Source organism: Cervus elaphus, chromosome 26 (genome assembly GCF_910594005.1).
Source record: "Cervus elaphus chromosome 26, mCerEla1.1, whole genome shotgun sequence".
NCBI lineage: Eukaryota > Metazoa > Chordata > Mammalia > Artiodactyla > Cervidae > Cervus > Cervus elaphus.
Window position 1 is genome coordinate 17254064 of NC_057840.1, and position 12709 is coordinate 17266772.

The following is a 12709-nucleotide window of genomic DNA, read 5'->3' on the forward strand; positions in this document are numbered from 1 at the left end:
AATAAAAGGGCTTTGAATGAAACGACATCATTTTCTTTTTTCTCCTGACAGGTATTGTCAGTCTGTGTGTTAACAACAATCCTTGGTTGTATATTTGGGTTGAAACCAAGCTGCGCCAAAGAGAGTAAGTAGTATACTAATTCATGCGTGCCTGGGCGTGTGTATGTGCCCCGCGCGGGTGCGGGTGATAGCCTTCTTGAGAATGTGATTGAGACAGTAGTTATGTCCTCATCCCTTGAATGCTCCATGCATATGTGTGCATACTCAGTTGTGTCCAACTCTTTGGTGATCCCATGGACTGTAGCCCACCAGGCTCCTCTGTCCGTGGGATTTTCCTGGCAAGAATACTAGAGTGGGTTGCCATTTCCACCTCTAAAGGTGAGTACTCTATGGATACTGCAAATTTGATGCTAGTTTGAGCATTCTTCTTGAAGATCTTTTATTATTTTAGCTGTATACTATCTACTTGCAAAACTTCATCCCAAAACAACAAAGAGGGGTTATGACCCCCCCAAAAAAAAACAGTGAAAGGCCTCAAAACAACAAAAAAGAACAAAGATACAAACAAGCAGACATGGATGACAGGTTCTTATGCAGGGCTCTGTGAGTCTCTCTCCCTGACTTCCTCCAGGGGCTCCCACTTTTACTCTCTAAGGCGTTAGGTGCTGGAGCAGCCCTGAGGTTACTAGGTAAACAGCATGCCTGGGCAGCTGGAAGCATCCTTACATGCTTGTAAGTCTTTTAGAAATGCAGTCATTTCAAAACAATAGTGATATTTCTAAGCTGTTACTTACATTTTTCTCTTTATGAAGTTTGGTAATCATGCCAACATGGAAAGATCACTATAAATAATAAAACTTTGAATCACAGTACATTGTAGCAGTCATTATTTTGGATTTGAAGTAGTTTTTTATTTTTACTCCTTTTAAATCATTGATGAATTCCTAGGGAATTCAGTTTTGAAAACTGAACAAATCCTTCTATTCAACTATTCCATAATTGTACTATTAGTCATTTTTTTAAAAAAAATAGTGATTGTTAAGTTGTCATTTATTTTTAAAATGAATTAAATGTAGTAATTTTACATATTTAGTCAGCAACAATTCAGAGCAAACATATCAACATTTAGTAAAATTAAGAAGCTACACATTTTAGTGTTCACCTATGTAGTCGTTAAGCACTTAGTAATTCACCTTGAGTTTAATTTAGCACGTAAAAATAGAACTGAGTGATTGAAAACACAAATTTTAATCTAAACTCAAGGTGAAATACATATTATTTTTTAAGTTAATGGAAGCATACTGATGATCTGCAAGTAATAGCTATTATTATGATAGTTTTCCCCCATGGATCAGGAAAGTTAGTATTTTTGACCCTAGAAATTATTATTGTCATTTCATGTCCTTAAAATTGCCTCATTTCCTGGTATCAAATGAGAGTTAAATTCCGTGACAGTGTCTTCTTGGGTCAGAGGACCATGACAACCACGAGCAAGGATTATTCCTGTTTTTTTCTTTTGGACTTCCATTATTCTACAAGTGGGTTGTTTTTCTTACCACCCTGATTTATTTCTCATTAAACCTAGATCGTTGCTGATACCTAGTAAAGAGTCACAGCGTGAATGTTTTAGATTAGTTGTTATTGGAGTGCAGTTGTTTTGCAGCGCTGCGTTAGTTTCACCCGTAGAGCAAAGTGAGTCAGCTCGACACACACCCCTCTTGTTTGGATTTCCTTTCCCCTGAGTCGCCCCAGAGCACTCAGTAGCGTTCCCTGGGCTGTGCACTGGGTTCTCATTAGTTATGTCTTTTATTCAGAGTGTCAATCGTGTATATATGTCCATCCCAATCTTCCAATTCACCTCCCCCCTCCTCCCGTCTCGGTGTCCATCCATTTGCTCTCCTTGTCTTGTAAAGTTGTTTTTCTCTTTTTTTTTTTTTTTTGTATTTGAAATAAGCTCCTTAGTTGCTCTCTAAGGTTTTAAAAAATCTGTATTCAGCCTAAAATAAAATTTGCTTTTTTTTTTTTTAATTTTTTTATTAGTTGGAGGCTAATTACTTCACAACATTTCAGTGGGTTTTGTCATACATTGATATGAATCAGCCATAGATTTACACTTATTCCCCATCCCGATCCCCCCTCCCATCTCCCTCTCCACCCGATTCCTCTGGGTCTTCCCAGTGTACCAGGCCCGAGCACTTGTCTCATGCATCCCACCTGGGCTGGTGACCTGTTTCACCATAGATAGTATACATGCTGTTCTTTTGAAACATCCCACCCTCACCTTCTCCCACAGAGTTCAAAAGTCTGTTCTGTATTTCTGTGTCTCTTTTCCTGTTTTGCATATAGGGTTATCGTTACCATCTTTCTAAATTCCATATATATGTGTTAGTATGCTGTAATGTTCTTTATCTTTCTGGCTTACTTCACTCTGTATAAGGGGCTCCAGTTTCATCCATCTCATTACAGCCACTATGGAAAACAGTGTGGAGATTCCTTAAAAAACTGGAAATAGAACTGCCATATGACCCAGCAATCCCACTCCTGGGCATACACACTGAGGAAACCAGATCTGAAAGAGACACGTGCACCCCAATGTTCATCGCAGCACTGTTTATAATAGCCAGGACATGGAAGCAACCTAGATGCCCATCAGCAGATGAATGGATAAGGAAGCTGTGGTACATATACACCATGGAATTTTACTCAGCCGTAAAGTTGTTTTTAATGCAAAGTGTTTTCCTTCCACGTCTGGCATTTGCCCATTTAACGAAAACTCACTAGTACCAACTGTAGTCACGGCTCTTGCTGGATTCCCGGGGTACAGTGTGCTGGCCAGCGTCCAGATGTGGTCCTTGTCCCTAAGAAGTTTGTGGTCCAGGTTGAGACTGGGGTAGTAACCAAATGATCTAGTTACAAATGAAATTCAGTGACTGAAAGGGAAGATGAGGTTTCATATAAACTTTAAAAAATGGAAAAAGCATCTAGACAGGGGAGTTTGGGAAAACTTCTCAGAGGGAGCCAGGCTAGATCTGAAGGTGCAATGGACACATCAGGTGTGGTGGGAGATGAGTCCAGCAGAACATTTTCTGCACAAACACATTACTTCTTTACACCAGACTTAGGGTGTCGTAAGTCAGGTACTCTTTGTCTTCATGAAGTTTTCAGAGATTATCAGTTTTTAGAGAACCCTACATAAAATATTCAGAACAAGCTCTTCTTATTTTTCCTTTATTTAATATTCTATATGTATTTAAGTTTCATTAGCCCCTTAGGGTTTATTATACTATATAAAAGAAAAAAATTATCTTTTGTTTCTATGGCAAGAGATAAAATTGCAAACTTGATACATAAGGTTACTGCCTTCTGTCTGTGTCACTTTCTATAAGTATTTGTGAAAAGATTCTTGGTTAGCTTTTTGCCCATCCCATCTGTGTTTTCTAAAAGAGTATTTAAACCAACTCAATACTGAACTTAGGGTACATTAGTTGATATTTGCTTTGTATTTATGTAATGATTAGAAACATCTAACTCATTCGATATTTTCAGTTAAGAGTTGCAAGGGTCGCTGTTTTGAGAGAACATTTGGAAACTGCCGCTGTGACGTTGCTTGTGTTGACCTTGGAAACTGCTGTCTAGATTACCAGGAGACGTGTATAGAACCAGGTAAGAATGTGCAGGGGAAAAGATGGGGTAAAAGAGCAAAGGAAAGTTCTGCATCTTTTAGGTGTCTGATTTACCTAACCCATTTGAGATTTTAAAAAATTTGTCCTTTGTATTTCCTGACACAAACAAAATTTGCATATCTTGCCTTTGTTAAAAATTTTATGGATGGCAGCACTGTGCTGGTTTTCAGTATTTACTGACAGCCTATATAGTCTAATTTGCATTTTACCTAAGTTCAAAAAGGCTGATTAAAAATATATGACTCTTTCTGTTATGGGCTTATTAAAGCAAGAGTTCTTAAGACATCCACCTAAACCTTAAAATAAAGCTATCAGACTGTGAAAAGTTTGATTTGATCTTTTTTACCTATGAAAGTGAAAGTATTCATCACTCAGTCTTGTCCAATTCTTTGTGACCCCATGGACTTTAACCTGCCAGGCTTCTCGGTCCATGGAATTTTCCAGGCAAGAATACTGGAGTGGGTTGCCATTCCCTTCTCCAGGGGATCTTCCTGACCCAGGGATTGAACCCAGGTTTCCTGCATTGCAGGCAGATTCTTTACCATCTGAACCACCAGGGAAGCCCATAGAATAATAACATTTAAATGATAGCTAGATTTAGAGAAATTTGGAGAACTCTGGCAATGACTGGTGGAATAAGCCAAGATTGACATGGGAGTTGTATAATAAAAGTTACGTCTGTTTACATTTTATTTTTTATTTTCTTAATTAATTTTTATTGGAGTATAGTTGCTTTACAATGTTTTGTTAGTTCCTACCTTACAGCAGAATGATCAGCCATACGTACATTAATGCGTATATTCCCTCTCTTTTGGACTTGCTTCTCATTCAGCGTTTACATTTTAAAATGATGAGATTCTGGATTTTTAGTGAAATGATAATTGTTGCCTGCGTATTTTCTGTTGGTTCAGATTGACCACTGTGGTGAAAAGTTCTGTGAGTCACTGAGGGTGAAGAAATGGTCCATCATCTCTCATGATCACGTTCTGGAAGACAGTTCTGTGTTCATTTTGGACATGTTGAATTTGGACCATAAAATGCGTTATGTTGACATTTGTTTCTAGAGCGGATATGGACTTGCAGCAAATTCAGGTGTGGTGAGAAAAGGTTGTCCCGAAGCCTCTGCTCCTGTTCAGATGACTGCAAGGACAAGGGAGACTGTTGTGTCAACCACGGATCCGTGTGCCGAGGTCAGGAGGTTGTACCTCACCAGGCTCAGACACAGGCGGACATCTTCCTAGGTCTCAGAGGGGGTTGGCATGGGTGTGTTTTTTACAGTCGAAGTCATAGTTATTGACGAACCATATTGGCTGAAAAAATATCTTAAAGGCATTTTTTTAAAGAAAGTTTCAAACATATATACGTGAATAGAGAGAATATGTAATAAAGCTTGCATCACCCAGCCTAATAACCATGATTGTCTACACACAGCTAGTCTTTTTTATCTATAGTCATACACTCTGCTGCTGCTCCACCCTCAGGTTATTTTGATATTAGCTGCCTATTTAATGCTGTATTTGTGGAACAATCACTTCACAATCTTGGCTGACTATGTAACAGGTTCTTTCATCGTAAACGAGGACAGTGTCTGCCTGATGTTGAGAGAAGTTAGTGTCTAAGACTCTGTGTAAGCTGGTGTTACTCTGATGTCTTGCCTAGGTGTTGCAGGGTTCCTTGAAATTCTTTGACAAAATTTGACTCTGTATGAGAGGAACTAAAGCAGAAGATTCTGTTGGGTGGAACGAAGTTGGGTTATAAATTTTGGCTGAAAATATTATTAGCGACAATTTGAAAATGGAAAAGGTGCCTTCAAGTTCTCACAAATACAGCAATATGTTTTAGTCTTGCAATTATAAATTCATTCTTTAATTCCTGATATCAACTAACTCTTACTTTGAAATAGAATAACTCTCTATTTGTTCTATTCCCTGAGAATCACACCCCACATGATCTATGTGTCTCTTAATTTTTTTTTTTTTTTTTGGAATGTGTCCTAATGTGTCTCACAAACATCACGACCATTGTTTCTGTTGAATGTGTTCAACTCACTGTACTTCTTGAAAATATTTTAGGGGAGAAAAGCTGGGCAGAAGAAGAATGTGACAGCATTGATGAGCCACAGTGTCCAGCAGGGTAAGATTATACTCTGAGATACTAATGTTTTCTTTTATAGAAGTACCATTCTTTCTCTTTCCAAATTGAAAAGATAAAAATAATAATAATAATTCACTGGTTCAATAAATATTATTTTTAGTTAGACCTTCTTTTGGCATTGGTGGTATAGAAGTGATTATGGCATGACCCTCTCCCCCAGCCCCCCAACCCTCATCCCCCACTTCCCACTCCTGGTCTGGAAACTGGATAAAAAAAGAGAGGTTATGAATATTTAATGTTCATGAGTGCTAGGTGGAAGAATTTGTGTCTTCCTTCTTAGGAAAAAAGGATCTTTACTTTCATTTGAAGTTTTTCAAGTTGAACTTATAACAAATTACTTTATAACTTTTTTAAAAAAAATTTTTGGTTCACTTATGTATTTTCAGGATAACATGTCTATGAGAGATGTTACATAATTTTTATAATTTGTATTTTCCATTTTTTGTCTAAAGTATTTTATACAATACCTTATGTTTATAAGGTCATCAGGAAAGGTTAGTGTAGAATTTGAAAAGTGGAAATTTGGTGACAGTGTTAGACATGTTTATCTTTGTTCCACTTGAGATCTATGTAATTTGAATTATTAATCTTCAGAAATATATTATGTGTTTAAAATAATGATTTTTCCAAACTGTTAAACATTATAAAGCTGCCCTAGTAGAAATAAGAACACAATTTAGAATATGCTGTTTGTTAATATTTATTCTCCTACAAATTGGAGAAATATTATTGCATTTTGGTTGCATTTCGTCTGTCTTTTAGAATAGCAGGGACCATAAATGATGGTCTTTGTATGGTGCCTCAAAATGGGATGAGTGCTCAGTCAGTACTATTTGATAATGTACATGATGAAATACAAAATCATATGTATGAATATAGACACTTCTAAAATATTCTTTATAAAGATGCTTGTTGAGCTTGTTAGTTTACCTTAGATTACATCCCGACCTCAGTGGAAAATGTTTACTGGATCTGTGTCTTCTTTCTTCTTTACACATTTTTTTTCTTTCTTTCTCATTACCCAGGTTTGAAACACCTCCTACCCTCTTATTTTCTTTGGATGGTTTCAGGGCAGAATATTTACACACTTGGGGAGGACTTCTTCCTGTTATTAGCAAGCTGAGTGAGTAACAGAGTATACTATTGGAGTGCCACAGTGTCAGTAGACTGAGAAGGCAGTCTCTTTTTGGAAAAATACAGCAGAATCTGTGTTACTAAACTTCTCCGTTGTAAAATAGTTAAACCCTAGTGATAAGGACCTAGTCTTTAATATTATAATTGTTCTAAAACTGCCTTTTAAACAACTCTAGGATAATAATGATTATCTCGGGGTTTTTACTCCTTGGTTACAGATGTTAAGGGTAAGACATACTTTTTTTTTTTTCCTTAGACTTTTGGATTCATTTTGTGGACTAACTATTTGTATATTTATTTATCTAATATGACTACATCTTAAAGTAGAATTTCAAAAACTGAAGGTATTTCTTATATGAATCTAGTAGTGCAGACATAGAATATTTACTTGTTATTTATCCTTTAGTATCATGAGGCATCCTTCCAATTTCTTAATTAAAAGTTAGTAATGCAGTAGTAGAATAGTCTTTTCTTAGTATGAATGCAAAAGTTTTAAATCACATTAACCACCAGTAATATGGGTATCACTCTTATCATCATTATTGAAAAAATAAAAAATTAAATATGAGTATAAAAGCTGAAGAACATTGCTTGTTATCAGTGATCAGTGTTTGAATAGCCACAGTGTAATTCTGGACTGAAATGGAAATAAGTAAATTCACTATTTTGGTGTTCTTCTGGAGTTCTGAAGACATTATTTACTGGACTTGAATATTTAAATGTCAAAATCACTCTCCGTAATCACATAGGTACATTTATTGTACTTCTTTTGTAAGAAACTAATATTTGGAGAACTAAAAATTTCAGTTTTTAATTTCTATTGGGAAGAAAGTAGTTTTTATAAATAATCATTTGACACAAAAGTCTTTAGGAAAGAGCTTACATGGACAAGAAAGACTCTGTTTTATCAGCCAGGCTCACGGGCTTTGAGGCTTGCATCTGGCCCTTTGTTATCATCGGGGGGAAGGTTTGTTTCCATAGCATCGAATACAATATCCTGAGTGCAGAAGTAAGGAGCCATAGGTACCTATATGTGAAGTTGGAAGGAACTCAATACATAGTTAACTAAAGTCCTTGCTTTGGGTAATTAGGAAGTGTAGCCTATAATTCTGAGCTGTTTGGAATGCAAGGAGATAGAGAGACATGTACCAGCCTGAGGAACATTTTGGGCAATGAGGTATTGAAATGCTAGAATCATTAGTGATGTGTTCCCTGCTCAGTGGTAGAGGCAGAAGAGGAATGTGACTTTAGGGCTAAATCAGGAACAGTTTGACTTCTGTCCTTCTCGTATTAATACTTGAAGCCAGAAGATGCCTTTTATCATTAAAGCAGTGTTGAATTTGTCTAGAGTTAACTGGTTTGGACTTTAGAGTGGGACAATGTCCTCCTAGCTACTGCTTCATTCTTGTTTTCATTTTGCTGAGTTAGCAACTAGGGAAGTTTGTAGTTTTGTTTTGGCTGTTTGTTTTTTTTTAAAACTACAGCTTGTATTTAGATATGTTACCACCAAGTAATAGCAAAGATCTAGCAAGCATCATTATGGTCCATCTGGAACTTAATGTTATTAGTAAGTATGGGATAAATATTTCATTGGCTTATTTATTTTAATTTTTTTTTAACTAAAAGGAAAAACTAGCTCTCAACATTGAGTTTGAATCCACAATGTTGCTTTGTAATTCACCCTGAATTTTTATTTATTTATTTATTTATTTTATTAGTTGGAGGCTAATTACTTCACAACATTTCAGTGGGTCACCCTGAATTTTTAAATGGTTGTAAATCCCTTCTGGATTCATGTTTTAGTACTATTCAGAAGTCTGTGGTATCAACGCTAAATGAAGGAAACAGATTGTCAGTTGTATTTAATAACAATCTTTTTTTCCCCTTGTAGAAACCTGTGGGACATATACTAAAAACATGAGACCAGTATATCCAACAAAAACTTTCCCCAATCACTACAGCATTGTCACAGTAAGCTCTGGATTTCAATTTTTGTATGTTCACAAAAGTGAGATGTAAATATAACATTTTTCAAGAGAATAATTCAAGAGAGATTTCAGATCAGAAAACAATAACTTCTTTTTCATTGTGTAGTTAAACAGAGAAACTGAGGTTCTGGTCCTTGCTCTTCTACTAACCTGTTGTGCCCTTGGGAAAGTCACTTTACCTTCTGGGTCTCCATTTCCCATCTGTGAAAAGAGGTGATTGAAGACCCCAAGAAATGATTTCTTAATTCCCTTTCAGTTTAAGATTCTTAGGTTCTGTTCTTTCTGATGAGTTTTTAGCTTACTTTATTTGAGCCCCAGATTGTCTGCACTCACAGGTCCTTGGCCGTCTTTCCAATCATTTCAATGTGTGAGTCTAAGCAAACCACTTTGCCTGACTCTAGATGTGATTACAGCTCTCTTTTTGTTTCACTTTCAGATTTAATTTGGATCCAGAAAAAAAAAAATGTAGAATTCATTAGGCCTCAGGGTTGAAGCCAGAGAATTAATACTTTGACTTATATTGGTACAAGCTATTCTTGGACCCCAATCAAAAAGGATTTTGTTATGCAGAAATTTTTCACTGAGCAATCCAAAAGGACATCTCAGTAATTTTTTCAAAATTAAGAGGCTGCCACCATTCCTAATTTATTTTCTCCTATTACATAAATTAAAGCCACAAGTACTACATAAAACCTTAAGCGGTTGGTTGTATTTTGATAATACGCAGTGTTTTGTCCTTCTCTCCTTAATTAAGCTAGGTTAAATTCCTTGTAGCTTCAGTTGTGTATTTCTCTCTGATGATTTTGTTCTGTAACCTTAACATTAAAAACTCATAACATGCATAAAACTTGTATTTTATGTTTTTTAGGGACTTTATCCAGAATCCCATGGCATCATTGACAATAAAATGTATGATCCCCAAATGAATGCTCACTTTGCACTTAAAAGCAAAGAGAAATTTAACCCTGAGTGGTACAAAGGAGAACCAGTGAGTTGTTTATTTAATTTAGCTGTTAAAATTATTTTTTATTATTCTCATCTGTTTCTAGCAGAGTAAAATAACAGATCCCCTGGAGTTTTTAAGAACCTACTTAATCTGCTGTGTTTGTGTAATCCTTATGCAAATAAAGATAAATGCAGATAACTCTAAATATAGCTTATATCTTTGTATATTTTATTCCCGAGTAGGGTTCAGGTTATTCTGAGCCAGTTTTCTTTTCTGCTTAATGCTACCTTTTTGTCCTAGTAGCAAGAGCAGTAATCTGGGGGTAATATTTTGATTTACACAAAGCTAATTGTTTCTGCAGGAGTAAACTATGACTTTGCATTTGCTGACTTAGAAGATTCTCTCTGATTGTGATCTAGATGTGTTCTCCTTTTTAATTTTTAAAAACTGCCACAACAATTCTATAAGGTCTATTTGAATAGTCTTGATATCCCTCTTAGAAGGAAAAGAGCATGATGTTAATTTGCAAGTTATAATTTCAAATTTTTAGCCCTGACATTTAAAACTGTGATTTTGGGGCAAATTATTCTTTCTGTGTCCATTTTCTGTACTGTAAATAATTCTGTTAACTACCTCATAGAGTTATTGTGATGATAATTTAAATTAATATTCTAAGTTGCTTATAGGAGTACCATTTAGAACTGTAACTGGAAATAATAAGTGCTCAATAAATGTTAAGTTACATAAGCAAAATATGTCAATAAGTTAAAGATATATATATTTGTGAATTTTTCTTTTTTTCATGATTTTTTTTTTTCTTTTAACAGAAGCCTATTAAGTAGAAGCAAGTCTATAAAAGTTGCAGGAGTTACCAATTGTTTATGTTCTTTAAGTTAATTTAATTTCTGATTATTTAATTTCTTTTTGCTGCTGTGCAAAATCTCATTACATGGTTGTTTTGTAGTCTAACTGCTGGAGCTTACTGACATCAAAACTTTCTAGCATTTGAGAGGAAAGCATTGGCAGTTGCATGAACACAGTTTCCCAAGAAATCGGTGCTTCCATAATTTCCTAATTTTCCTTCCCTGTCTTCTCCAGATTTGGCTCACAGCTAAACATCAAGGCCTGAAGACAGGCACATTTTTTTGGCCAGGATCAGATGTGAAAATTAATGGAATTTTCCCAGACATCTATAAAATCTATAATGGGTATGTATAACTGTACTTTTTCTAGGACCTATAACATAGAACAGTTTATTTTCTTATCACAGCCTGAGTTCTAGCGTTTGAATGATATGTTATCTGAAAAATGAGACCTATCAAAATAAGAACTCTATTTCAAAGAGTTTTAAATGGATGGATGGTAGATAGATAGTAAAACTAGATGAGGTGGTTTGTTTCTTTTTTTGGAGGTTTTCTAGAAAGCACTGGTGGTAACATGTTGGAGTTTGTGTTCAGATCTTTGGATAGGAATAAGAATTGAAGTCCTGGTGAAAGTAGCGGTCCCGAACATTTTCACTCCAGGAAGAAAGAACTAGAAGAAGGAGCTGAAAGTATTAAAGGGACATGGGTAGGAGTGACCCTCTGGTGTCCAAAAATACTATTTGAAAGAAGATAGTAATGGCACCTCTAGATTTGCATTTTCAAATTACTTTTTTAAACATTCCATCTATAGTGGAACTGATTAGAGTAACCTCCCTTTGATATTCAAAATCCATGAGGTATTGTGGAAAAAAAACAAAAACAAAAACATGCAACTCACGCAACTTTTTTTCTGGAAGACTCCCTTTGGATCATTTTAGTGAGACTAGCAAAATAATTTGGCTTATACTTGGGGAATTTATGTCATAAAACCAATACAATAGTGTATTTGAGGGACGAAAGGCAAAGTTCATAAATTCCAAATAAGAAATGCATATTTTCTTTGGTAACCTTATGCTATTGTTTATTCTTTGTGGTTCATGTAAGCACCTTGTTATTTGCCATTAATTTCATTCCGAGGATGGTAATTGAGATTCTATGCATCAAGCACTGTCTTAGACTTGGAGAATTTTGCAGAGTAGTGATACACATTGTCTGGCCTCTCAAGTTCTGATAGAGACCTTCTCAAGGAACAACCTAGTGTACTTGGGGTTGGCAAGCACTCTGATGGAGACCTGGAAACAAAATTCTGTGCCCAGAGGAAGATGTCATTAATTCTGCCCAGAAACTGTTGCCTGGAGAACTGTCTGCCCATCAAGTGCCCGTTTCCCAATTTTACTGAGAGTCATCAATGAGTGGGTTCATCTTCATGAAGTCTTCATGAGGAAAGAGTGTATTGACACATGGGTTATTCATGACATGGCATTTCCTACTCTCAGATACAGGAATAAAATGGGAAGCAAATTTTTACACCCGACTACAGCTTTCATTTTTTTTTACAAACTTTCTGTTTGTTTAACCTATACTCTGAGCATATCATGAGAAATGCCAGGTTAGATGAGTTACAAGCCGGAATCAAGATACGTGGGAAAAACAACAACATCAGATATGCAGTGGCAGAAAGTGAACAGAAACTAAAGAGCCTCATGATGAGGATGAAGGAGAAGAGTGAAAGAGCCAGCTTAAAACTAAATATTAAAAAAAAAAAAACTAAGATCATGGCATCGAGCCCCATTACTTCATGGCAAATAGAAGGAGTGATGGGGGGAAATAGTGACAAATTTCCTCTTCTTGGACTCTAAAAATCACTGCAGATGGTGACTGCAGCCATGAAATCAGAAGATGATTGCTTCTTGGCAGGAAAGCTGTGACAAACCTAGAAGT

At 35.9% G+C, this 12709-nt stretch overlaps 1 protein-coding gene across 1 annotated transcript in view; it reads left to right on the forward strand.

Moving 5' to 3' along the window:
* Positions 1-12709, forward strand: part of ENPP1 (ectonucleotide pyrophosphatase/phosphodiesterase 1) — a 72390-nt gene that overhangs the window by 33332 nt on the left and 26349 nt on the right. The window contains exons 2-9 of the mRNA XM_043888220.1: positions 52-124; positions 3547-3663; positions 4748-4873; positions 5756-5816; positions 6863-6960; positions 8863-8942; positions 9828-9947; positions 11004-11113. Coding sequence (XP_043744155.1) covers positions 52-124; positions 3547-3663; positions 4748-4873; positions 5756-5816; positions 6863-6960; positions 8863-8942; positions 9828-9947; positions 11004-11113 — 785 coding nt within the window. The remainder of the gene's footprint in view (positions 1-51; positions 125-3546; positions 3664-4747; positions 4874-5755; positions 5817-6862; positions 6961-8862; positions 8943-9827; positions 9948-11003; positions 11114-12709) is intronic.